This window comes from Brienomyrus brachyistius, unplaced genomic scaffold (assembly GCF_023856365.1).
Source record: "Brienomyrus brachyistius isolate T26 unplaced genomic scaffold, BBRACH_0.4 scaffold47, whole genome shotgun sequence".
NCBI classification, from domain to species: Eukaryota; Metazoa; Chordata; class Actinopteri; order Osteoglossiformes; family Mormyridae; genus Brienomyrus; species Brienomyrus brachyistius.
In genome coordinates, this window is record NW_026042322.1 from 43,685 (window position 1) to 71,678 (window position 27,994).

The 27,994-nt window shown below is 50.5% G+C and overlaps 1 protein-coding gene across 1 annotated transcript; it reads right to left on the bottom strand.

The window, feature by feature from the left end:
- Positions 1–737: 737 nt before the first annotated feature.
- Positions 738–26,963, bottom strand: fbxo41 (F-box protein 41). Its single transcript, XM_048999885.1, has 13 exons — positions 26,833–26,963; positions 15,337–16,314; positions 10,372–10,579; positions 8,966–9,039; positions 4,551–4,906; positions 4,030–4,265; positions 3,292–3,407; positions 2,180–2,332; positions 2,003–2,098; positions 1,783–1,901; positions 1,473–1,631; positions 1,237–1,352; positions 738–820 (listed from the first exon to the last, which is right to left on the bottom strand). Exons 2-13 carry the CDS (start codon positions 16,071–16,073, stop codon positions 758–760), a joined length of 2,433 nt encoding a protein of 810 aa, XP_048855842.1. The 5' UTR covers positions 16,074–16,314; positions 26,833–26,963; the 3' UTR covers positions 738–757.
- Positions 26,964–27,994: the final 1,031 nt, after the last annotated feature.

The window sequence follows — 27,994 nt, forward strand, 5'->3', positions numbered from 1 at the left end:
TCCCCCTAGCTGCAAATTGCTGTTAAAGCGGAATGATGGCAGCCAGACATGCAGGTGCTTTTAACACTGAAATTAATGTCAAATGTGCATTATTATTATTATTATTATTTTTGCAATGTTCTTGATCCTGTCAAGAAAGTTCGGTAAGAAGCATAAACTGTGTAATACACACACACACACACACACACGCAAACACACAGGGCCATGCTAAGCTGCCCCTCCCCCAGTCATGTGTGTGTGCCAAAATGTGCTGTTTCCCTTAAAAAGCATTTCAAACTTGGTCCGCAAAGTTACTAGACCTAAAAAAACGGCATCGCCTCAGAATTTTTGTTGTTTTGTTTCGAAATCCCTGGAGTCAAACTTGTTCTGTGCTGTGCAGAGTCGAAGACTGCTGGTTGGTCATTCCGCATGTCAATCAAACAATCTCCCCGCCTCAGTTAAGCCCTGACAGCTGACTGGCAGTCTTCAAATCAGGCCCCAAGCCCTCAACTACCCCTCCCCCCCATCCTTACTCTAGGCCTTTTTGCGACCACACCACTGTCCAGCAGAGGGCATGATCAGCCACTTGGAGGAGCCCCTGCTGTCCTAAATTCCGGTTTTACAGAGGAATTGGTGGCTTCGTTGTCATAGTGTTGCTTGTTTGGAGAACACCCCCCCCCCACCCCCGTAGTTGGTGAGGGGATGGGGAGGGTGGAGTCCCATGGTGACGGTGCTGATAATTCAGCCGCCCCCCCCCCCCCCCCCGCCCCCTGGAGGGTTAACAGACCACTTCGGCCTTCACATGCAGAATCTTGGAGAAGCCTGGTCTCTTTTTCAGGGCCTGTTGGGAGAGAAAAGACACGGGTACCTCAGACCCCCCAACCCACAGAGGAGGACAGACCGGAGTACCCCTCTGGCGGTAAGGTGGCGCGTTCCATTTCCATGGCAACAGCATTATGTAACTCTCCAAAGTAGTCTGCTGTGTCAGAATGGATCTAGCATGAATCACAGCTAGGATGGCAGGATGGACATCCCATAATAAGGGATAAACCTTGGCCAGGATGCATGAGTAAAACTCACCGTGGGTGTGGTGGTGCTTTCCTGCTTGTACGTTTAGGTGCTGACCACCAACATCGTATTAATATCCCTGAACTACGCAACAGAGCCACAGAATTGTGGAGGTCAGCGAAGCACCAAGCAGGAGGACATCCCCCCCCCCCCGGCTCCCCCGCTGTGGTCCTGCCCCATGCCGCTCACCTGCAGCTTGTTCACCATCTCATCGAAAAGCTTCCTGGCCTCAGGGCTATTGGGGTCTTCGAAGTAGTCTTCAATCCCAATCTGCACCACAATGGACTTCAGGTTACGACACGCACCTAGAAAAAGAACAGAAGTGTGTACTGACCCAGGAAGTGTGTTCTCTCTGAAGAAGCGTGCACTATTTGAGGAAGCGTGCACTCTCCGTGAAAGTGTGCAGTCTCCGAGGAAGTACTCACTGTTGAAGTGCAGCAAGGCCTTGGGTGTGACCGGGGTGGAGGTCAACACCAGCATCTCCAGACCCTTCAGGCCCTCCCTGCACACCTCAGCTGCAACCTCCTGGTTGATCTCACTGACGTGGTCCAACTCCAGGACCTGAAGACGCATGCAGTTTCGGGCTGCAGGACCCAATGGGGGGGGGGGGGGGGTGGTAGTGATCATGTGATCAAGTTACTCATGGAGTAAAACTGAAAGAGTGTTTCCAAATCTGCTCCGGTTATGAAGTAAAAGCATGGACCAGCTATTCTTAGACCACGTGTGTATACTCACCCAACGAGGCCAGCCCCTGCATGCCACAGCCAGCCCCGCCCACACCCAGGGCTCGAAGGTGTGGCCAGCATCGACCAATGGTCTGCAGACAACGGTTACTGAAGCGTGCTGGCTGCTGGCTGGAAATCAGCATTCACAGATACACACCCCATTCGCACGTGAGATTCCAGAAAAAAGCTAACGCTATGCTGCATTAAGGCCGACCTCCCCACGCACTCACCATGGGTGAAGTGGCGCCACCTGCAGGGAGATGATGTCTCTGCAGCCGGCCCCCAGCGCCCAGATCACCTCCTGTCCGACTGGGTCCGTTGCACTCCTGAGAACCAGAGGCCGTATGCAGTGAACAGAACGCAGCGTGACTGAGCCGAGCAGCGCAAGAGGAGTCCCCGGCACGCACCTGTAGGTGACAGCCTGCAGCATCCGGCAGTAGCAGCTGGCCAGCCACAGGGTGCGGTCCGTCAGGAGGTTGGGGCAGTGTGACACCTTCAGGATGAGCAAGTTGCCCCCTGTGGCCTTCAGGAGGGCCTCCAAGCCTTCCTCTAGGCATCCACTGCGAGGGGGACAGAAGATATGGGTAAAAGAAGGGTACAAGACAGATGGACAGAGAGACAGGTAATGGATGAATGGCGGAAAGACAGATAAGTAACACAGAGACAGGTATAGGATGATATTACAGACAGATGCAAAGACAGAGAAGGAATCTATATAAATGTGTATGTGTGTGTGTGCATACGAGTATATATAAATATATACAGAGAGAGAGAGAGAGAGAGACAGGTAATTGAAGATTGGCAGAAAGACAGAGACAAAGAAAAAATGACAGACAGGTAGTAGAAGACGGACAGAGCAAGAGAGAGACAGGTAACAATAAAATGGGTAAAGGAAGAAAAGACAAAGAGAGGGAGAATGAGACAGACAGACAGACAGACAAAGATGGATAAAGGAAGAACGGAGAGACGGATAGCAAACAGAAAGGTATAATCGACATAGGTAAAGAAAGACAGGCAGACAGAGAATGACAGACAGGTAATGGAAGAAAGACGAGAGAAGTATGCAAAGAACCAGTCGGTGAAAGAAGAATGTGATAAAAAATGGACAGAGAGGAAGAGGCAGCAGGCAAAGGCAGGCAAACAAAAGCCGGAGAAGGACGGCCGCGTGGACAGACAGACACACACAGACAGGGATATTTTTAATTCCTTAACTCGGTTCTGTCATAACAGCACGTTTCCTTGCTGAGGAGCCCTTATTTTAGAAGCAGAGGGTGGTCTCCTGCTACGCTGGCTGAGCTGTGACCAGCTCCGTGTTTAGCGTGATCAAAGCCCAGGCTGCCAGCCTGTCCCCTGTCAGCCACACGCTAAGCCACACCGATCCTCCCCCCAGGTGTTGTGACACAGCCATACGTGTCCAAAAACAGGAGACGCAGCAGTGACACGGCGTGGGTGGGGTCATATCACAGTTCGCTCGCCGACGCCCCTGATGTCTGCATGGCGCGCATGCGGTCCGGCTCACCGTGTGCTTTTCAGGTACTCCTCCTTGGTCTCCTTCTTGCCCCTCTGCCTGGGCTTCAGGTTTTGCAGGATGAGTGAGTGTGTTTGTGTGCACCACTGGGACAGAGTGCACAGGAACTGCATTGAAGATAGGACAGAGAGCACAGTCAGAGTAGAGCACAGTCAGAATAGAGCACAGTCAGAATAGAGCACAGTCAGAATAGAGCACAGTCCGAGTAGAGCACAGTCCGAGTAGAGCACAGTCCGAGTAGAGCACAGTCAGAGTAGAGCACAGTCAGAGTAGAGCACAGTCAGAGTAGAGCACAGTCAGAAGGCAAGAAAGTCAGAGTTAGGGCTGGGCATTGTTGAAAACTTTTATGATAACAGTACCAGAACGATACCTTGATTTCAATACCGATTCCGGAAAAATACTTTTTTCGATACCCAATATGTTTTAAAATCAATTTCAACAGCAACAAAAATACATTATCTACATAATACGTTACATGATCGGAACGTTTCGGTCGGTACCGCAAAAGTACCGAAGTTTGGTACTCAGCCCTAGTCAGGACACAGCAGAGAGACAGACGGGATACAGCACAGTTAGGACACAGCACAGAGACAGCAGTCAGCACACAGTACAGAAAGAGACAGACAATTCAAAGCACGCACTTCAGTATGTTTAACCCACACCATCAAATATGAGAGACGCGACACCTGTAGGGGCCACACAGGAACGGGCTCTGGGGTTCATCCGTACCTTGGAGGAGATCCGGGCATTCTCCAGCAGCACCCGGGTCCAAACGGCAGGGTGGCGCGCCACGAACTTCCAGTCGCGGCAAACCTCCGCGGTGCGCAGCAGCGTCTTGGTGTCCAGGTAGGTGAAGATGCAGAAGAGCGCGGCTCGCATCTTCAGCACCTCCGGGCTGATCACCTCACTCCTGGACGGGCTGCTCTTCTCGTGACGGCAGGGCTTGTACCTGCCCTCCGATCGGCCTGGCGAACAGGGTCAAGGACCAGGCCCAGAAGGCCGGTAAATGCCGGGCAGATAGATACAGACGTGACACCGAGAGGGCGGAACTCATTTTTAAGCACTTGATGAAAAGTGGAACACAAACGCTAGAGAGGGGAGTCACCGGAAAATCCCAAGCAGCAGTGATTACGGATTCTAAAACTTGAACTCGAAATGCAAATTAAGTTGCGAAAATCTTTCTTTCAGCAAAGACATTAAACCCGTTATTTCAGCTTAGCGCCACTTCAGCCGGCGTGCCGGTGCATCACCTGTGCCGAGCCGGTACCCGGGCCGGCCAGAGCCGCCGTGCTGGGCATCGGGAAAGGAGCGGCGCTCCTGCTCCCAGGCGTCCACCTCGGACTCAGTAGTGCGGGAGCCCACGTCAGACACGTCGCCCTCCTCGCCCTCCGTGCTGTTGCGGTACGGCCGGCGCTGCCAGTTCTGGATGGCCTGCTTGCGGAGACCCCATCCGCGGGGCCGATCGAACCCGGGCTCGCTCAGCCGGCACTGTGGGTGGTGGTACTGGGAGTCGCCGGGCTCCTCCCCCGGCTGCATGTCCATCTCTGCCCCGCCGCTGTCATAGCCCACCGAGCCCTGAGAGGCCGACTTCCCCCGCGCCGACACCCTGCCGGCGGAAAGGCCGGGGTGGGGGCAGGGTCAGATATTTCCCAGAAGCAGACCCACACACTACGCCATGCAGTGACACCACATGCCGTTGCCTTGGAAACAGACCTTAACCTTGAATATTGAATTCACAGCAGCATCAAAACAGCCACACAGATCGAGTGAGAATAGAGGGCATGTTTAAAGGAAAAAGCACAACCCCCCCACCCCCACACCTTTTTCTTAAAGGGCTTTGTGCAGTTAGCCACACACCCACCAGGGGGCATCATTCCAAAACCTCAGTAGCAGAGCCTTAAGTACAAATCCGGCTGCCTAATGGGACACCCTACACCCTCACTGCAACACCTGTACACACAGTGTTCTAAATACAGTGCCAGGACAGTATTAATACTTTACATTTTTGCACTGTAAGGGATATTACAGGTAAGCAGTGGAATCTGCCCGCAGTTGTAGGCCATACTGGATTTAATTGCAGTGCTGCAGAAAAATACATCAAATTTCCCTGTCAAACTCTGTCAGTGCATTAATCAGACGGCCTGTTACCACTTCCTGCGTTTTTTTTCCCCAATGTTCGAAGTTGGGGGTTCTTGCTGTAAAAAATAACTGTGATTTCCGTTGCTGGTGCATGTAGGCGTCTCTGCCATAGAGTTCTCGGCGCATTTAAGTTAACGGGAGGAATGACAGGATCACAGAGCTGCAGCGGTTGGGCCGGGCCAGGCCTGCGAATGCAGGACATGAGTGCGCCTCGAAACAGCCAGGGGTACATGGCGGGAATACGGACGCGCTGTTTTGTGTCCAGCTAGGGAGTTGGGGGCTGTCCTGAATTCCCAAAAATCACGCCGTGTTGGGTTTCACCACACCTTGCATGGGCGTGACCTTTCTGGGGCATGCCCCCCCCAAAGAGGTTCATGACTAAACACTTCACCTGTGGATCAGTGGGTAACAATAGCTGCAATCCCGCTAACTCTCAATCATTCGGCCTATCTGAGGACACTATTTCCCCACCGTGCAGGCTAACCAGGTCCCAATCACCTGCATGCCCCTATGTTCCACGAACTGGTTGGCTTTTCAAACAGGCACGCCGGCGGATGCCACATGCGCTGCCTGCAGCATCAGGCCCCTCCCGTTGGTGTACGAGGGCACGGGCCGAGCAGGGAGAGTGATCTCAGCATCCCGCCCGGCGCACGGCGGGGGACGTGCCGGGTTACCGGCGCACTGTCACGGCTGCCGCCTCCGGCGTGGCGACCTTGTCGCCCGGCTGGCTCAGATGCCACAGTGCCTGGAACAAATAGCTGGTTTCATATTTATATTTGTTTTTTTGTGTTTACTTTGCCGCGGCCCCATGGCAGGGCTGCGTGAGAAAGCGCCGGCGAGGGAGGGATCTGGAGGCACGGAGGGTTATGTGAAAACAGGGCCTCTTCCGTCCGCGGAGGGAGACGCTTCGTTAAGGAGGTCGTGCAACGGCACACTGAAAGTTAATCTCGCTGGAAGTTAATCTCACTGGAAATTAATCTCACTGGAAATTAATCTCACTGGAAATTAATCTCTGGTCAATTTCTGCTCTGCGGTCGTGTTCTGCTTAAATTGTACCCCAGAGAAAAACACTACAATCTAAGCGTGGGTAATTATCAGCCGGGACTTGGCAGGTGGGGGATGTCCCAAGTCGTGTAGCTCACCCGGACCTTGCTACCGATCCGACAGTACTTGGTTCTGTGTTCTGTCCCAGACCCTGACCCCCTCCCCCTCCAAGTCTGCTCCTGGACCTGTCGTCCGTTTTGTTCCCCATCCGTGTCCCTCCTGCCGCTCCCCCGTCGTCCCTCCCCGCCGCTCCGTCAGAAGCGTGCATCTCCGCCGCCGATCCCAAATAAAATCCCTGCTCCTCCCCTCCCTGCCTGCCTCCTGTCCGGCTGTCATGCAGCTCTGTTCGCAAAAGCCGCCCACGTCTTGTACAGTAACGCGTGATTTGGGGGGGTGAGCAACAGGTGGATCAGAGTTGGAACGGCAGCCGTCGCGAATCTGACATCTGTGCCGTATGATTCATTTGGGAGACAGGATTGCAACCCCCCACCCCCCCCCCCACCCCAGTCCAGCGCACATTCATTACCGTGATACAGACACCGAAATAGCATTTCTGTCACCTCCGTCACAATAGTCATCTCACAAATCACACATTTTTTTTTTTTTTTTTTCCCTCTTTCCCCATGTGCCACTTCGGCAGCCAGCCCAGGGGGTCCTGCATAAACCACTTTATTTTGCTCAAGAAAGCAGCAGGGGGGGGTGGGGTGTTTGGGGTGCTCGCAAGGGTGATGGGCGACCAGCCTATAGGGGGCGCTGATGAGGCAGCTGACTGGCACATTGCATCCTTTAAGCGCTATGTCACCTGCGGGCCCGATCTCGCACGCTCAGACCCGCAACCCCGCAGGGCGCCAGCTCGCAGATGACAGGTCACGCTGCCACACGGATTCAGCCCACTATGAAATGGGCCCCATTTCTAAAATTACCCAAAAGCGTTCCGCCGGCTCTGATGTGGGCCGAGCGGCGTGGAGTCGACCCCTTCGGCTAATGAATCAGCGCACGTACAAATCCAGCACCAGATTGGACGGGTCACTTATAAGTTATTCGCGGCGATCTGTGTTTATTCCGTCTTCCATCTGCAGGCCAGGCCAACGTCAGACAAATGCGAAGCGGCGTTAAAAATAATGTGTCGATTTGAAAAGCAGAGTGACGGGATCAGTCGGCCGCGTTTTCGGGACCTCGCCATCGTCATTGGATGTCGTGGTGGCAGTACATGCAGTACAGAGCAAGGGAGTCAACTGATTCGGGGCAAGGCTGACGAGCTCCTCCTCACAGACCTCAGAGAGTGGGAGTGCCGCATACATCGCGCTTATAAACAGCTAGAGGCAGAGTCGCAACTCCAGTACAGCCCCCCATGATGGAAGGTTCTGCCTTTATTTGGGTCGAATGGAGGGAGGAACCCGAATTATACGCTCCGCTTAGCCTGGGCTGCTCCTGGTCCAAATCCGGCCCGCATCTGACCAGCATCGGACACACTCCACATTCCGCCGACACCTGAATCCGCTCCCTGATACGTTACACTTTACACTTAAGTTAATTAGCACATATTCTCATCCAAAGTGAGGCAGCTTCTGGGCGGAGAGGTGAAGGAAGGGGGTGTCAGAGGTCAAACAGGAAGTGGAATCAATTACAGCCACAGGAAGTGGAATGCATTACGCCCAGTTGTGGAAGAATCTACGGCTACATCCCAAAACCCTTTTGCGCCACCCTCCCTTGCTACTCTTCCTTCGCCTCAGGCGTTTTTTTCTGAATTCTTGGTGCTAAAGTGCTGTCCCAGTACCTTAGGGAACAAGTAATCGAGGGCTAATTTTCGCTGAAATCGCCCCATCGCCGGGGATTGCAGAAGTCCCTCTGCGAAAGCGAAATTCACCTTTGGTGACACCCACGCATGATGTGTCATAAAAGCTTTTACTTCAGTGATGACTTCATACGCACTGGTGGAGCATGGTAAGTCGCCGAGGACGCAAGTGTGTCCCAGTACTGCTTTTATCTGCACTACCTCCCTCGCTCACTCACCATTTCCTCCCCTCGTCAGCGTTGTGAACTTTCACCTTCAGACAGTGAGTCGACGAGGGAGGGAGGGAACCGTCAGAAAACATCAGTTTTGGGATGTAGCCTATTACAGTCGCATAAGGAGGAATCGTCTACACCCACGGGAAGTAGAATCAATTACCTGGCTAAACAAGTAATGAGTAGCCGTACTATCATAGTTTCATTGTAACGGAGTAACATGAATACTAATCATTACTAAGATAATATGTGAGACCTAACATCAGCCAGGCCAGCCTCTTCCTGCTATGGAGCGGGATGCTAACGCTGAGGTACGAGGGTCTGAGGACGGTAGGCAGGTTTGCTGTTGTTTACAGGCGACCAGGGCGGTTCCAGCTGAGCAAGCAGCTCTCTCCAGAATGACGACTCTCAGCAATGTACACACTGCTGGCTAAGAGGTTAAAAGGTCAAGGGAGGGCAGCGTGCGAGCACTCACCCAGTGCTGGCCGACGGCCGGTGATCGGACGCCTGGTACACTCCCCTGGATGTCACTGACACACTGGAGTTTCTCTGGAGGAGGAAAAGACAGAAGCAGAAGATCCATTTTTTTAAAAAATTTTTTTTACCCCTTACAGCCGGGCGTTTAAGGTTTCATTGACCCGCAGAACTTAACCGAGCACGTCGGTCCACTCTCCTCATCAGCGAGATGGCCCCCCCTCTTCATGGTTAATTTACGAGCCTCCCCCGCATCAATTACGTTCCGCTTGCAGTTCTGGGGCACTGCTCAGCCAATGTGCAGCAGGTGAGCTAACATTACTCACACATACCTCCCTAATTCGAACCCGAATTTCACCTGCTTGTGCCTGTTCAGCCAGCTGTACTGCTACTTTATCGGGATGCTGTGAGGAAGGTGTTCTTTTGTTCTTTGTTAAATGTTAGCGGTGTGCCGATTCCGTACCTTTATTTGGCTTTCGCTGTGAATAAACACAGGTTCTCAGCTTGCCTGGCTAAATATGGGGTGCGGTAAAAACGGACGCTCGTGTCCTGCTGGGTCTCTTACATCTCCGCTCTGCCTAGCTGGATGTTTTTAAACCTTCCATATTAAGCAGTACTATAAGAGCTTAATTCTTTCCGCTTTCCTTCTTTTAACGTGTAAACCGGTGTGAATATTCTGGGTGCAAGACAACACATAGGGCCGGGAACGGCGCTGAAGGAGACGCAGTATCAGGAGATGGGAAATGTGTTCTCAGGGTTCGTGGCAGTGCGGCAGACATCGTGGTAGCCCCAGAGGGCTAGGCCAGCCGCCAACACATGGGGGCGCACTAGCAGAAAGAACTCAATCTGTGCTGGCATGCATGGGCGTGATAGATGAATGTTTTCTTTCACCATGGTGGTTCGAAACGGGGGGGGGGGGGGGGGGGGGGGGGGGGTTGGACGACAGGGAACCCAAAGTCTGAAAGGGTGTGAAGTCACTTAAGCCTCGGACAATGTGGGGGCCCAGTGTGAAGGAACGACACAGTGACACACGAGTCCACCCTCTCTAAAGCTTGCGTTCATTTTCACGTCTCTGCAATTTAACAGCAGAGAGCCCATAACGGGAACACAGTCCGCAGGCAGATGAGGCAGAGTGATTTCCAACGAGGTTCTGTCTCTGAGGCAATAAAGTCCACAAAGGCCGTCTAACGGAACGAGGCAGCGCGTCCATCTCCAACGGTTAGTGTCTTCTTAACAGCAGACATGTTCATTCTCATGTCACAAAATTTCACGTTACTAATGAGCGATTTTATACAAACGGTGTTACTTTTTCCCTCGATTTATTTATGTACTCGCCACTTAAGGGCCCCCGCTGGACCTCCGTACACACGCTGATCCTGCCACCCACCCGCCCAGCGCCCTCCTCACCTGCTGGCTCGCGCCCTTCGACCCCGGGATGCTGCACCGGCCCAGGCTGCCGTTGGGCGTGGTCCCACAGCTGCTGATGATCTGGAGCTGCTTCTCGGCGCGGTCAGCCCGGTCCAGCAGCTCCTCGATGAACTGCTGCAGACGCACCTTGGCACTGGCCTCCCGCGCCGCCGTCTCCTGGAGGAACTGGTCAATCTGCACCACCTCCCTGAAAAGGGGGGATTTGAACCAACAACCTTCAGGACAACTTCGGGAAACTTGTGCCACGTTCCAGAAACAGCACAGCGTGCAGTAAGCCAGACAGACATGCACGTACGCTTCGCTTTTGTGTTTGGTTCAAAGCCGAAGGGAAATATGGATACCCAAAAGGGGCACTGCTAGTTTGCTGGGGAGACAGGATGATACAGTACAATCGTGAGGAGAGAAGCAGCTGAGATCCCGGCATGCGTGATGGGAGCAATGGAGGGGTGTTAAACAGATCACACGCACAACTGAGTCTCCCGTTACGTCCAGACGCTATGGGAATTGGATAATGATGAATGTCGCCGCCCCGGGCCGAGGTGCCATGTTTCTTGACACAGTGTGGCTTCCCTGTCCCTGAAATCAGGCCGCTCAGACCCCCCAGTCTTCATGGAGGCCACGTGGGGGCTAACTTCAGGTAATAAGACCCCAACGCTTAAGGTCGCCGGATCACATGACCCTGTTGTTTAAAAAATTAGATCTTCTGGGAGGTGAGGGGAGACACGGCGTCTGGAGGATGGAATGGGCCAATTTTACAGAAATCCTCCAGATGAGGCGGGACGGTGAACAACATGGAAACCTTAAAAGGGCCTTCGATCACCGGCACTCCTCGAATATGCCCACAGCAACCCTGCTTTTTATCTCAGTAAAATTAGATCCTACCTCCCCTCTCCCCCCGAAAGATCGACGCCCTCCATGTGCTTCACACAGATCAGCCCAACAAGGTCAGCCTTGGTTTAGTATTTCAAAAGAGACACAAGGATCCGAAGCAGAAGAATCTCGGTTCTCAAACATTCTATCACCTAGGAGACCAGACGAGGGATGGTGAGAAATCGCTGTGACTGGAACTCACTCCAGGGACGGGCAGAGGGTAGGTCTGGGTTTCTGGCCAACCGGAAAACAAAGAGCAGACTGCGAATGGCAAGCATGATGGGTAATTAATTTATCAAGGAGCATCGCACTGTGGGAGTGACCTCGACAACCTTTCCGGAACGGTCCTGGATGTTTGCTGTCCCAGAAGGGAAAGAAGAGGGTCAGCGAAATCTGGTTGTGCACAGTAGAGAAAATGGACATGGCTTCAGGATGAAGATCCTTATACGGGCATCACCACAAAAGCGAGCTCGCGGGAAGCGATGTCTCCACCCACCTGTGCCATCTGCCGTACGCAAACTCCAGCTTAAATATAGCTTCACATTTATTAAACGTAATAATTGGATGAAAACGTAAGCAAATAAGCAGCATTCATTCTCTGGGGATGCCCATAACTGTGTAATTAGATGACTGAAGTTTAAGAAAAATAAATGAAAGGCACCAAAATACAGAGAGACTAAAATAACCGGTGGAAGAATTAAGAGGTTTAAGACAAATACATCAGGCTAAAGTGGTGTATGAACTCAGCCGAATCGTTATAGGCAGCCTGTTCGTCGTTAAACCTTCAGAGAGCTTAAGCAGATCTACTGTGTGTCAGCGATGCCAGGACTGACAGCGAACTAATCCTGAGCAGGTCAGGTGGAAGGAATTAGCAGTGAACCACTACAGCGCAGCTCCCCCTCACGGATGGGGTGGAAACAGACCCCTGCGGTCAGGGAATGGCAGACTACAGTAGGTAGAAGACGGACACAAGCGAGTGAAATCTTCCTGCTGTAAGCTTGGGTAGCATGGAGCAGCCATAGTTACTGTTATAAGCTTTGCGGCTGCGCAGATACCAGAGAGGAGTGAGTCTGAACTTTGTTAAAAACGTCACCAGTGTGATGCAGTCTTTTTAACACTGAGACATCGGCACTATTTTAATTGCTCTCTTTCAAATAACGGAATATATGCAAATAAAACAGATGCTCTGTCGTGTTTAAGGGGAAATACAAGAATGGAGACACCGATTCCGTCTTGTTTCACGTACTTGTCACACTGCTCAGAGATAGCAGGGGCGAGAGAGAGAGAGAGAGAGAGAGAGAGAATGAAGAGGCCTGCAAGGACAGATGGGCGTGAGGAAGATGAAAGGCGTGTTCTGTTATGAGAGGGGATGGGGGGGGGGGGGGGGCACCGTTAGCCAGCGTGTGAACACTGTGGTGTGGAGCAGGGGGGGGAGCAGGACTCTGTGGAGTGACGGATGAGGGTATAGGCATGAGGGACAGACAGGCAGAGAGGATGACAAGGATGGGGCCATGTATTCTGGAGAAGAAAAGAATGACAAAAGGAGATGCATCCACTGATTTGCTCTAAAAGCCTACCAGCTGCTGCTGGCCTGTACTCTGCAGATCAGCTGCCCCCCCCATCCCCCCCCCCCCCCACACCACGCAGAGGCATGGATTTTTTTATGTTCAAACAATGTTCCCACACATTCCCGAGATCTAGCACACCAGCATAATTGATATCGCGTTACGCTAATGTTAGCAGGCTAACGACCGCACACTTAGCTTTGCAGTCGCCAACCGACTGCTACGCAGCAGTTCCCGCACTTTATGTCTATTACCATGTGTTAAAATGCAACTAATGTCACGCCTCTCGTATGCTGAGTTACAGAATTTATTAGTCTTGCGAACAGGCCATTTACCTCTCTGTAGTTGGCAGTGCATAAGATGCAATTTTGAATGTACTGTCATGCTGGTTAGCTTAATGCTAACGCTATTTGTTTAGGATAATGCAATTAGAACATGAGAATGATTTTTTGCAAAAAGCTAATGCGATGTGAGCATACTGATGTTATTAACTAAAGCTAATGCAATGCGGGCATGCTAAAGCTATTTGCTAACCCTGATGCACTGCAAGCATGCTAAAGCTATTTGCTAAAGTTAATGCAAAGAGTGCGTACTAATAGTGTTTGCTAAAGCTAATGCCAGGCTAAAGAGCCCGCCAAAAGTCTAATAATAGCTCATACTATGGTGGGATTGCCTTCAGTATAAATGCCATGTGTACAAAGAGCCAGGTTCCCACTGGGAAACTGGGAGAATAATTTTCCCAAAGGAGGGGACTACCTGGATGTGAGATATTATTTTCCGTTTGAGCACACATGCTGAGGAGCAGGACAGCAGGAGCCACAGGAGTCCAGTGCAAAAATGATGACCTCACAGGCAGAGACTGAATCCAGCGCAGCTAGAACCTAGAGCCAAACAAATATCTATAACATGTAGCCTAAACCTGCATCAAAAGGTGTTTCCTAAAGCGCCGATTCCCAAAAAGTGAGGTCGCGAGATGATTTTCACAATATGTTTGTCAAATTTTAAAAACAAATGTTCCACATTAACAGCGATTTTAACAGGACCCCGCCACCCCAACATGATCAGCAAAATGTACCAAGCACCCCCCACCGGTTAGCAAAACCTAGCCCCCCTCCCAGTAAGAAAAATGGCGGTTGTAGGTCTGGTGTTGTTATTTTGGAGGTCGTGGGCTGAAAAGTTTAGCAACGCATGGTCTTTTAAAGTATCACATTTACAGGACATCCATATAATTATTAGAAGCTTTTATCCAGAGTGATATGCATTTCTAAGGAAGCAGGATTAAGGACCTTGCTCAGGGGCTCAATGGTGACATCACTCTGCCAACCACAGGATTTGAACCTGTGATCCTGGCACAGCATTCCAACCCACTGAGCCACACATCCATCTTCCTAGGAAAGCCCATGGGATTTAAAAAAATTACTGTCCTCTATATAGGGGGTCTTCACGTGCAGAAAGGTGCCAGCCAGACTAGGACCTGTACTGGCCACTCTCAGCTGCTGGAACCCCTAGTGGTTTACAAATCCGCACCTTCATGTTGACACAACCCTGCTGCCATCATCGAAAGGCACAGAGGACCGAACCTAGCAAACGCCAGTAGCCAAAGGCCCCATTTTCTGATCTCGGCCTCCAAAGGAATTAATTGGCTACCGATCTGGCAAGTATAAAGTATAAAGAAACCCTACAGTTCATCTTGATTTTCCTAACACAAAAAAAACAGAGGATAAAATATATCTTTGTTTACCGGCCATGCTATGGCGCGTCTCCAGAAGAGGATGTATATGAAGGGAAAAATAACAAGGCGTTTTAATTATTCAAGAGTTACAACTTCTGTAACAATTTTCCTTTTTAGGCCATAAAAGTTTAATGTACCTGAAAACAACGGAAATGAATTTAATACACTTCTTTGAAGATCGAGGTGTTATTGTATTAATACTTAATGTTTCACGCTTGAGGCTGCGTGTAGATTGATTCCGGTTTTACACAATACAGTCTCTGGCATAAGACCACAGCTTTCTGATTATAAAACCTCAAAGTAATGTAGCACTTAATATAAGGAAATCTCAGAACTACAGTACTCCCTATTTTCAGCCTGAGGGAAAAAAAACGCCATTAGCAGGTAATGGGTGAATCCCAGGGGTTTAACAGCCAAACAATCCAACTGTGTTTTGTGAAAGTGCAGCAATTTGGGCAATTCAGTAATTACATGTCATTTAGTAAGATTTGTGCACGAGATGAGATGGCAGGTTGATGTTTGTGCCAAGTACCACTGCATCTCAATATCAAATCAATTACAATCCATATATACCAGGATTTAAGGCCAAACTCCCAAACGATTCGTGCAACCTATCATGATTAGGTTCACATTCTCAGCAAGAAGATCTTCCTGACTCTCCTCGAAATAGCCTCCAGGATAGTTCTACATCTACCTGAACATCCCAGGTCAAGATGTCCCTCATGTCAACCTGGGTGACTGAGTTTAATTAAGGAGTTCAGGATGTGTGTCACTCACTGTTGCTTGTGGGTCAGCTCTTGCTCCTTGCTGACCAGGTCCTGTTTGAGGCTGGCCAGCATCTCCACGGAGACGTCCACCTGCCGCGACAGCTCCGAGGCCTTATCCTCCAGGTCCTGCTTCTCCTGGCTGAGCCGCACACTCTCCTGTTTGGCCTTCTCCAGCTCCGAGCTCTTCTTCTCCAGCTCGGTCTGCAGGCGGCCCACCCGGGCTGCGATCTTCTGCTCTACCTCCTCCGAGAGCTTCTCCAGCCGCTCGTCCAGCTCCAGCTTCTCCAGTGCCCGCACCCGGAAGCGGGCCAGCCCTTCCTCGTAGGCCGCCTCCACGGCACTGGCAGCCACGTTGGCGGCGACGGCGACTGCGTTGCTCGGCGACGGGCTACCCTGATTGGCCGAGCTCATGGCTTTCTTGATAAAGATCTCGCTTAGCGGGATCTCCACATTGGGGATATAGCGTGAGGCGGCAGTGGTGAGGCCCAGGTCCTCGGCACGTGAGAAGTCGTAGGGCGAGTGGTGCTCCTTGGCGTCGTGGCGGCTGCGGGCCGGGCTTAACAGGGGCCCGTCGCCAACCAAGGGTACCAGGGCGGTTCCGTCACAAACGGCGTGGGACTTGGACAGCACGTAGAGGGTCTCGTAGGTGTGGCTGAACTCCAGGTGGGCGCGCAGTGACGCCAGGCTCCGGAAGCGCTTGTTGTCCCCACAGCGAGGGCAGCGGTAGGGTAGCTCCAGAGAGGCCATGCCGTGCTCACACGCCGGAGAGGCGCTGGCACGTTAGCGCCCTGGCCGGGCTCTGGGCCGCACTCCTCATCTCGAACGACGGCGGATCGCTGCTGGACACGGGCTGGGGAAACAGCAGCCGTCCATCTCCGGGCCGCATGAGAAATACCGCGCTGTCAAGCCGCCCTCGAGACCCCCCCCCCCCCGAGAACTCCTGGGTGCCGCTACGCGCCTCCAGCTGACGGCATCTGGCTTCTTCGCCCTGAAAGACAGAGGAGAAGGATCAGCTTCATAGCGTCCACAAACAAACGGATGTCCTCTTTCCACCCGCCTGGCCTGGCCTTCTGGCACATTTTATCAGCCATTTCATTCCATATGTAATTTATATCACTTTCAAATACAGCCTCAGCCAATGAGCCCGATACGGCCAGACGCGACATAAACGTCGAGCCACTCTGGCGAGAAAAGAAAAACAGGCGAAAATCCCGACTCCCTGCTGGCCTTTCCGAAAAAAAAAAGAGACAGGGATCGAACCTCCTAAGATACCTTCCACTCGGTTTCCTCTCTCAGGCGACACTGAGCTATTTGCAGACTAATGTGAATGGGAATTAATCAATGAAACATTGCAAAATCAACGTTAGCATTGTGGATGTCAGAGATTCGCAGTCAATGTAGGGCATTCAAGAAGTCGGCTTAATCGACAGAATGACTTAACAAGCTATATATATATATATATATATATATATATATATATATATATATATATATATATATACACACATATATATATATATATATATACACACGATATACTTGATGCTTCTACAAGGTGAAGCTAACTGCTATATTCATTATAAGGAAAAAAGCCAACAAGATTTGGTATTCAGAATTAACAGCCAATCAGAACGGCGGCCCTAACTCAACAGCCAGTCAGCAACTAGTAGCTCAGTACTCAATGGTTAACACCAGACTGTCTGGCACCTGTCGTCTACCATCTGCTGGTGAGGAGGGGAACGGAGGGCACCGGCCAAAGTCACGTTGCACACTGTCGCCGGGCAGCACATAACATTCTGAAGTTAAGCAGGCGCAAATGATGTAGTGCCATTCAAAAAAGGCGGTTCTCACAATTTCATCAGCCAATCAGTAACAAGTGTCTAGGACCACCCTCTGATATGTCATCCCCGATGGGCTCTGAGCACCGGCATAGGACAGGAGATCCAACCCATGTGTGCTTCCCCCAAAGCTGTCAATTAAAACTGAGCAAATTCTTGGAAGCCCCTGATATACACAGAAAGTTGGGGTTTACAAAAACATAGCGTTAATGTCATAAATGTCATTAGCTAGTTCTGGAAAGTTAGCATGTCGCCATCAAACTTTCTGAAAATGCTGCTAAGCCACTGATAGGATCATTGGCCATATGCAAAGATGCCTGCTCATTCACTGTTTCTTACTCCAGTGCTGTGATTGGCTGCTCATTCACTGTTTCTTACTCCAGTGCTGTGATTGGCTGCTCATTCACTGTTTCTTACTCCGGTGCTATGATTGGCTGCTCATTCACTGTTTCTTACTCCAGTGCTGTGATTGGGTGCTCATTCACTGTTTCTTATTCCAGTGCTGTGATTGGCTGCTCATTCACGGTTTCTTATTCCAGTGCTGTGATTGGCTGCTCATTCACTGTTTCTTACTCAAGTGCTGTGATTGGCTGCTCATTCACTGTTTCTTACTCAAGTGTTGTGACTGGCTGCTCATTCGGCTGTTTCTCACTCCAGTGCTGTGACTGGCTGCTCATTCGGCTGTTTCTCACTCCAGTGATGTGATTGGCTATCGTACTGCTGGGTAATAGATGCCGAAAACAAGATTAGGCCTGAGAAAATACCCTCAGAACCGTTTGCCTCAGTGCAGAAAGCCCATTTAACCAGACGTGAGTGAACAGTCTTTCCTCAATCAATGGGGGGAGTGCGTTAATGTCAAACTCTGACAGCCCCAGGGTGGTACAGTCAGCTGCAACGTCTAAAAATCCACAGTGGCCATCAGCCACTTGCAGCACCTGGTAGGAGAAGGACAAGTCTGACAAGAAGAGAGACGATTAATTAGGACGACGTGCCAACTCAATCCCGATTCGAGGGGGTAAGCACGTACTGTCAAAAGCAGGCCTCATCACCTACTCAGAATCACCAATGCCTCCATTCACGGCACCAAAAGCCCCCACTAAATGCTACCATGTGGCCATCTCCGAGGTGGACACGGTGAGAACCGGACCAGGTCATGTCATCCACTGTAACACACCTGGGAAAAAGAAAATCGATTTACTTAACGAAAAGCAGTAAATCAGCTTTGCGCTCAGGAGCTCATATCCTCAAGAGAAAAATGTCACAGTGAGAAATGAAATTTTCTGGAAACTCCAGGGAAGGTCCCCGGTCCCTCTCATTTGCGGAGGTTTTCCAGGATCATCCAGAGACTTTCATTTAAGCTGGAAAAGAGCCCAAGAACTTTACTGAGGTCTGAAAGGAAAGTCAATCCTAATTCCCCTAATCGGGTCATAAAATGAGAAAGATGAGGGACTGCCCACTACTTCAACACAGGCAGGAAAAGCCTCAAACAGTTTGGAAAACATGCAACATCTCCATTTAAACACCGACTGAACTCAGCATGTAGCTTCAAATTTGAGGAATTTCCTAGCCTAAACCTAATCTAATCTGTTTTATTAAACCAACACCCAGGTGTATACGTGGGTAGGATGCACTTCTTTACGCTGTGACGCACCTGCCAAGCTACCAAAGAGAAATAAACAGCGATCGCACTGCTGCGAGCGGTTTGGGCTCTCTGTGCCTGCTGCTCCGATGCTACTCCGCTGTCAGACCTGTCAAGTGATGCACGCAAACCACGTCGACTGGGAGAGCATTTCCATATTTCCTCAGCCTGTCCGAGGTCACTCCCAGACCTGCTGAGACATGCCGACAGCCCCGCAAGTCACACCGGAGCGGGATGATCGCAGGAGCTAATGACGAAGGGTACAGGTAGTAATTAAGTCTAGAGCAGGGCCGATGGGAAGGAAAAAGCGTGCAGAGTCCCTTGTTAAAACTAGGCTCATGCCACCAGGGAAGCTGAGGGTAATCGCAACGATGGTCCCTGGGTTGCCAACGGAACGTCAGCCCGTGTGTCACTTCCTGTCAGCTTGCGTGTCACTTCCTGTCAGCGGCCAGCAGCTTTTGCGTTGAGCTGTGCTTCACGCTTCTGTTTGCCGAGCGAATAGCTCCCTCCGTCTCCCTGCGAGCCTCCCAGGAGGCACTGCACCTAAAGACTCCCCCAACCACAGCCTCATACCAACCATGACCTAACAGTTCCTTTCTTTTTCCTGCACCCTGAAAGCCTCTCAAAGCAAACCAGAGGTCAAACCTGAGGAACGAAGCTCCTATCTTCACTCAGGTAAGAATGCTAAGAAGGGATTGGCTTCGGTAAGTGTCACAGGACCCCTGGCACAGCTGTCCCCCCAGCACATTGAAGCCGAGAAGCCCCCCTCCCATTTCACTTTTCATTCAATCGAGAAGACAGCTGCCCCCCTAAGCACTACACGTCCTCCACACTCCTCGGCCTGTAACTATGGCAATATCTCCTCTCACCAAGAAACAAGCGCTTTAATCTCAAGACCCTCTAGCTCCTACAGCTCTGTCTCATTGATGGCGCAATCTGACGGTTCCTTAAGTCCAGCATCTAGGTTTTGTGCTACACAAGCCACTGGAGTGTGAAACGATGCGCTCTTCATGAGGACCAAAGTCGACTTCCCCAGCCAGCGTGCACAAATGAAAATGAACTTTCGTATGAAAGGCACAATTGACCAGATGCAGGGTTAAAAAAAGCACAATTCACATCAATCTCAATTCTGGTACGAAGTAATGGATTCCATCCCAACCTGGCATGGTCTAGTTTCATCGGCAAAACGTTTATTTTAGTAACAACAAATCATTTCCTTAAGGAGAGGTACAGACAGAATGTGCGAATGGTGAGGAATCTGGCGCCAGAAAGGATGCATAGATACTTCTCCTGAGAATGGAGTGCACCATTCACAGAAGGGCTGTGTGATGTTTCATAACACACTTTGGAATTCGTCTTTCCTGCCTGTTGACGAGGCGTATGATAGTTCAACGTGGTTCCAATAAATAACAGAAGTCGTCCTTCGATCGACTGAATTCAAAGACAGGGAACCCGGGCATCATCGAGGGAATACTTCTGCTGACAGCGGGAGGCCCTCGGTGAAAATTTATCGGCTTCAGTCAGCTCCGGGCTGGACGGACAGGGGCCACGGGTAGGTGGTGAGGGGGAGGTGGATTACGTTGGCAGGCTGCCGATGAAGAAGCAGAGGAGGGATCCAGTCCATGGAGATGGAGGGACGGGAGAGAGACCTAAGTGGGCGGTGGGGATGTTCAAGGGGAGGGTGGGGGACGTGAGGAGGGCCCGTTGGCGTGGGGGCAGCACAGGTACGCAGTAACTGCAGGTCTAATAGTTCCTGTGTGGAGCTACTGAAGCCTGAGGAACACAGGGAGAGAGCAAAAATGTGGATCATCTGTAGGTCCTCGAGGACCAGTTTGAGAAAAATTGGTTAAGACCATCAGCAAATGCATGCCTTCAGTCCATGCTCTGAGAACGCTTGAAGGATATCAGCCTTCTGGTGCACGACTCAGAGCTGGGGAGGGGGGGGGGGGGGGGTTGACTGGAAGATGAGCCGGATGTGTTCTGTTTGGACCAAAGTGGAACAGAAGGCAGGCCCGAATCTGCTCGGATCAGCAAGGGCACCCAGCGAGCCAGCTGGTGGAGCAGCGATGTGGCATGACGCCGGGACTCTCGGCAGAGGGTAGCGCACCACAAAATTCGCAGCGGGGAGCCCCCCCCTCCTCCTGCAAGCGAGAGTCAGGCAGCACCAGGGACAGAGCAGCCGGAGATACTCAGCGTGTTCTCAAGCATGCTAAATTGCTCGAGTCACACACACACACGAGTGTCGAATTCTGGGGGAATCTGGGATTAAGGAGCCGCCAACATCCATAGGCAGGGGAGGGGGGGGGGGGGTGGATCCAGGTGGAAATAAGGACAGACTGTGAGGGGGGGGGGGGCAGTCGCTGTTTCTTCCCCTCATTCATCTAATACGGTGGTATGCTCCTCCTGTGCTCACTGACACTCCAACGTCACAGACGACAGAATACAGGTAACTCCCCACCCCCCGCCCCTCCGGGGCTGGTTCCTGCGGCAACCTATAGAGGACTGAAGCAGCGTAGACACCAATCCTCCAGGTTACAGAACCGGAACGGACAGGATTTCCCTCCTGAGAGAGCACGTCACACAACAGAGAGAGTAAATAAAGAATAAAACTGTGATTCAGAAAGGCCCCCCCCCCTTTCTTACTAATGCTGAATACCCAGCCATCCCTTTTCTCATTGGCCGGCGCCCCCGCGTCAGACTGAAGTCTTGCACACGCCCCCTCCCCCCCCCAACCCCACCCCTGACGCTGCACAGCAAACCATCAGACTCCGCTGAGCAAAGAGCCCACCGACTAAATCACCGAGGAGGGGGCGGCAGGGGGGGGCGTGTGTGAGAGACTGAGAGGTGAGAACCGCCCTTCACGAAGTGAGAGGATCCACGCTCGGTCTGCAAAGTGAAATTTACTCACTCCGGACAGCTAACGCCACGCTGATATCGTTTTCTTATTTGGAAAGCATCCTCCGAAATGCATCGTGTGCATAAAATCAACTTTTTGTGGCCTATCCAAACAGGCACAGACGGGGGCGGTGTTGGTCACCATGAGTGGTTAGGGGACAGCAACAGGACATGGGTGGTGACACTGGACCCCCCCCCCCCGGTGCCCAGGGCACAGCTGGGTGTCAGGCTGGGACATGTAGCTGGACGTCTTCTGCCCTGTTTGATTCTTGTCAGCCTGGCAAATATCCAGGGCTCTTCTTGAACTGTGCCCCAGACAGGGCTGAGCAGGGTCGGGGTTGGGGGGAAATGGGGGACGTGGAGCCCATTGTGAAATCTGTCACTTCACGGTCCGCGGTGGGTTACTTGGTTGGCTTCCCGCCAGCGTAGCTGAAAAATCTGCAATTCAGGAACCAAGCCGTCCGCGGCACGCCCGACTAAAGCCCAGCCAAGCCCCCAGTGACAGAAACATAATCCCCCACCCACACATCACTCCCACCCGTCTCCCTGCTGCTAATTATATTTAGCAGTCAATGCTAACACTGTACTCTCACATTAGTCCCCACACCCAAAACTAAAAAACATTCCGTCCATTGTTCACACGCTTAGCCACATTCCCTACTGTAGCCTTGTTCAGCACGCATCAGTAAAATGGAGTTTTACTGTAATATTACCGTAATCTGAAAGAACCCTCAAGTCATGATTATATAACAAGCGCAGGTAACGACGCCATACGAGTCGAGCGTTCGCTTGGCAGGTGGGGGGGGGGGGGGGGAGGGGGTTGCCGCGACTGGCGGAGAATCGTGAGAACTCTCCACCCTTCACAAGAAGCGGCTTCAGCATACAATCTGTGAGAGGAGCCGGCTGTTGGAACACCAGAATACAGTGAAGGAAGAAAATAATAATAAAAAAAATAATAAAAAAAAAAATCGCATGTGAAAGAAGTAAACAATATGCTACTGATCGCTCTGCGATCGATGGAGAGATTAAGTGCCGTCCGCAACTGTCTCCTCAGATGTAAATAACGGAGCCTGATGTTATGAGCCTCTTCTGCCATAAATAAGATATAAAAGATTGCTGCCATAATCGATGGCTTTTGTTTGGCATCTGAATCTTCAGGCAACGTAGAGCTGCATCGCGTTACATTTACTTTTATTCAGTTAGCAGATATGTTTGGTCAACGCGAGGAATGCTTGGGGGCACAGAGAAGGGTCGGCCGGAGTTCCGAAAGCAGCTGGGATTAAGGCCTTTGCTTCAGAGCCCAATGGTGATGTGAATACTCTGCTGGCCAGGGGATTTGATCCAATTCCCTATCCAAAAATGGTTGCGGATCTCGTGCCATACCGGAAATGGCAGAAGATCTTATGCCCTTCCAGAAATGGGTGCGGATCTCATGCCCTCCCGGAAATGGGTGCGGATCTCATGCCCTCCCGGAAATGGGTGCGGATCTCATGCCCTCTCGGAAATGGGTGCGGATCCAATGCCCTACTGGAAATGGATGCAGATCCTTAACCAGTCAAGCAACAGCGTGACAGTAGCAGTGAGAGCAGACTCAATACCTGCATGTTCTGCTGAGATATTCTCCGGAAAGCTTCTTAAATTAATCTGCTGAAAGCCACTGCCCTTGAACACTGCAGCCTACCACCATATCATGGCATTCAAAGAATATTAGAAAAAATGAATAACTGCTGGATCATGAGATGGGGAGAACCAATTCCCAGTCACTAATTCCAGATCTCAGTTGTGGCTTTTCCCAAATTCCATTCTGTTTCCGTGCATCTATTCACTGTTACGCCCCCAGCCAGATAAATTCCCTTTCCACCCACTGTCATGTCGGCCCAAAACATAGGGAGTCGTACCCATTACAAAGAGCACCTTCTTCAGTCTTCATGGACCTATTTTCCCCCAGGGGTTTCAGCCATGTCTGTGTAAATCTATTCCACATCGGTCTGTCTGAGGTGACCGAAATGCACACCGTGGCCAGCAGGTGTCAGTGGAGACACAGAAGAGGAAGCCCCACCCAACATCAGCTGCTATTCCAGAAGTGTTTTTTTTTTCCTTTTTTAAATCTGAAAGATATCCGTATGTAAAGAGGCGCAATGTGCAACTGCCAGGCAGCCCACACAGCACATGGCTTGTTTCATCGCTACCCAATCCTCTCCCTCGTTCAGAACGGACACTCCCGGCTGGAGAAATCACTGTACATGATAAGGCCGGGCATTCGATCGCTTCCCGAGAAGGTTAGCACAGCATTAGCGTCCAGAGAGCGTTAGCCATGCAAGCCGCCTAGACGGCCTGAAACTGAATGGTCAGGCTTGAGCCTCCAGTAGCGGTAGGGTGCATCACTCTCTCCCCAGGGCGTTTTAATGACACGCGTCGTGTCCGCATCTGAACTGCTCGCCGCCAAGAGCCGCTCGCCACTGCTGCTTTTCGCTAAGTGGCGGAGGGCCGCGCCAGTGTCAGGTCTGAGGCTGTCGAGAGAGTCCGCCGCGTCCTGACCAGCAAAAGAGGCCTCAGTGACACATCTGTGCTCTGGACCGACGTCCAAAATGGAAAAGCGGCATCAGTCTGGTTTAGCTTTACTGCTTTTTCGCCCATTGACTGGCTGACACAACCTGCCCGACATCCCCGGTCTGGACAAGGCTTTCCTACAGATGATGAAACAGGAGTGTAGAAGCCGGCAAATTCCTGACCCCCCCACCAACTTTGCAGTGAGGCCGTCCTAGACTAGTTCACTGCCAACAACCCTTTCATCCATTTTCCGACACCACATGTCCTTCTCAGCGTGGTGGGGGATCTGAAACCTATCGCGGATGGTATGGACACAAAGCATGGCACAACCCAGGATGGGGCGCAAACTAATCACAGGGCACCCACACATCAGTCACACCTACAGGAAATCTGGTAACTACAATTAGCCTCAGCATGTTTTTCGAACTGTGGGGGGAAACCGGAGAACCCAGAGGAAACCCCACAATGACACAGCAAGAACATGCAAAATCCACACACATGGAGCCAAAGCAGGAACCCTGGTCCCAGAGGTGCGAGGCGACAGTGATGATAACAACGATCATGTAGATCATTTTGCCTTTAATGCCAATAAACCAAGCAAACATTAAGGAAACAACCGCAAAAATGTGCTAAACCAACAAAAAAAAAACTAAAACCTATTTAAAAAAACTATAAAACCATAATACTGTAACCAAGATATAACTCCACAAATGGCACTATTATTTGGGAATATGACTTGTCTACAACTCTACAAAAAAACACTTTCTTAAATACTGCGTTTTCTGCTATGTAACATAATGATTTCTTTTTAATGTTCAACCATTAAATTCTTACCGCATATAATGCATTTAAAATAGATACTTTCATCTTAAAATTAGGTGCTGCTGTTCCAATCAAACACGCCAAACCCACTGCATACCTAATACATGTTGGTCTTTTGTAGATAAATACAATTATTCTTAATAAACCAACAGCAATAAAACAAATTTAACCAGAAAGAAAAACGCAGACACGTCCGGTCCTACAAAAGCGCTTTACGGTTGTTGTGAGTAGTAAATGTAAGCGTTACTTATTATATACAACATTTCACCTCCATAACTTTTTCCGGATTTGAAAAATGGCAATGAGACAGCAAGTAAGAAATAAGTGAGAAAGGAGGAATCACTGGGGTGTAAATGAACAATAAGGCCAGGCCGTTGTGAATATACGAACTTTTGGCAGGATAGATGGAGCGACCTTTAACGCCACTACACAGATACGGCTCGTCGGTCCAAACAAAACCGCTAATTCAATTAGAAGAAAATACACGGGATAGTGTCGGTTTTGTATGGAGAGACTAAGGGCGAAGAATTGCTTTTATTATAAGGAAATTCTTTTCCCAAACTCCCGCCTTGTTTCTACCCTTCCTTTACCCACTGCCACTTCAGTTTTTGCCCTGTTGCCCTCTTTACGCTCCCTGCCGCCACAGCGGCTTTAAGCTCGTCAAACTGCCCGAAGCTATATTTACGTCCAGGCAGCATCTAAACAAGAAAGCAAAATCAAGGGAACCGATCAATGTGCACCCAATGTCAGGGTCTTAGGGGTACACTCCACTGTTTCACATTTACTCAATTTGAATGTCATTAGCTGAAATATGGTGATGTATGCTAGGTTGGCCATCATCTCCGTTGTCATCATCATTATGGTAGCCATAATCGCAAGCCTGTAATACTTATCCAATTGATCTATAACCATCTGAGACTGGGGTCAGCAATGTGTCACCGTAACGATGCATGTGTTCTCGTTCGTAATATATAACGTGTAATATCATGGCACTGAAAGACTACACGTTCACGCAGATCGTTAAGGCTGCTCATTTCCCACCTGCTTCCCCTGGATTACTGCTAGCTGGATGATTTGGACATGACCCCCGCATATGGACACGTCTTGCTTTCTGCGACGTCTCAGACAAGGAGGAGGGCAAATGCCATGTTTGTATGCACACCACAAAGAAATCATACCAGCGAAGCACCCCCACCCCCCGCGTCAGCCGGTCCCCCGTCAGCAGTGATGATCGTGAAACCCAAATTAGGCCAATGGCATTATCCCTTAACACAAATAGCAGCTTTGCGACTCTACCTGCTAAGCCCTCGTATGGACGAGTCATTGATTAAGCGTCACTTTACATGGCACGGTTAAAAGTCGATTATACGTGATCGTGCCGATTAATCGAGGGGCAACGCTGCGTCTGCGGATAAGGTGCATACACCCCACCGCAAGCTGGTTCGTTAGCTCATAGTTAATATTTTTAAATACCATAGCTAATTATTGACTAGTATATTATGCATCGTTTGTAATGTTTTTTTAGCGCCAGATGCCAGGCTCGCAGAAACGTGTACAGAAACACCGTCTGCCTTAAAGCGAGCTTTTACACCATTTTCTCTCAGAGCAAGCCGCTACCGCCGCCGCGACTTGATCTGGCTAATTTTCACCACCTTGTCTATCTGCATTCGCGTTCGCTAGTCTGGCAAGCGGCTTGACAGCGTGCCCGGCTAAGCCGAGCCCCGAAAGCACGTAAATGCATTAAAATAAGAGCATCGCTCACCTCGCAGTTTGTCCCCCATTCCTCTGCCGAGCCAAGGAGCCGCTCCGCTGCTGACGTCACGCGCTCCACTCTGCAGCAGCAGCAGCGCGCGCGGGGGGCGGGCCGGGACTGCACGCGCCGAAGGTTGAGCTCGCCGGCTCGAGACCCTGGTCGGCCCATGAAGGGGCACGTTAGTTTACTTATTATTCCTTAACTGCACGGTCACGGCCTCCAGTCTTGCAGATTGAACCCATCCATCCATCACTTTCCAGCCACGTATCAACTATACATTTGCATGGGACCAGGAACCAGGAAAGATATGGTACAGGTTTCGCCGTACACTGGATGCAAGCTCATCAAAAGGTATACACACATGCTCACACACCATTGCCACTAGGGGCATAGCTAAAAATCCATGCCCCACTGACAAACTGTCACCTTGTGTCCCCTGCTAGGCTTGCCTGAAGAAATCTGAGGTAAAATTTGACACTTAGTCACCATACCAGTCAGATACAATGCAATAAATCCTAAACGTTATACATAATTAAAGATTTGTATGTTTTTAATTAAGTAAACTGATTCGATATAACTGTTGACATTTATGTGAACGTCCTAATGCACCTTGGATAGGTTTCAAATTCCCAACAACCCGGTACTGGATGAGGAATTGAAAGATAGATGTTTGCAAAAAATTAACAAAATGTTAAAATGACACGGATCTCGTTTCCATTTTGGTTATCTCATTCTGACCCAGTGCTGCAGTCCTCCAAACAAGTGAATACATCCTAATCCTTTAAACATCAGTGTTTAATGTGTCAAAAATTTAAAAAATTTGCAGATAGATTGCCATGTTCACATATCACTATAAAGAACAGAACAATGATGTACTAAATCAATGACATAATGGATACTGTCATTTTAAAACAGCTGTTTATATTAGCCCATGTACAGGTGAACATAGCGTGACTTTGCAGCCAGTACATTTCCTCATCGAGAGGAGCCATCTTGGTTCATGTCTGTGATGAACTCTCCATCCGGGGTAATTCCCTGCATTGTCCCCCTGTGCTGTTTGGAATGAGCTCCATTGACCCTATACCAGATAAACAGAAAATGGAAGGAGGAAGGACATTAGCAATAATATTCTATCACAGTGTTTCCCAACCCAGTCCTTGGGGACCCACAG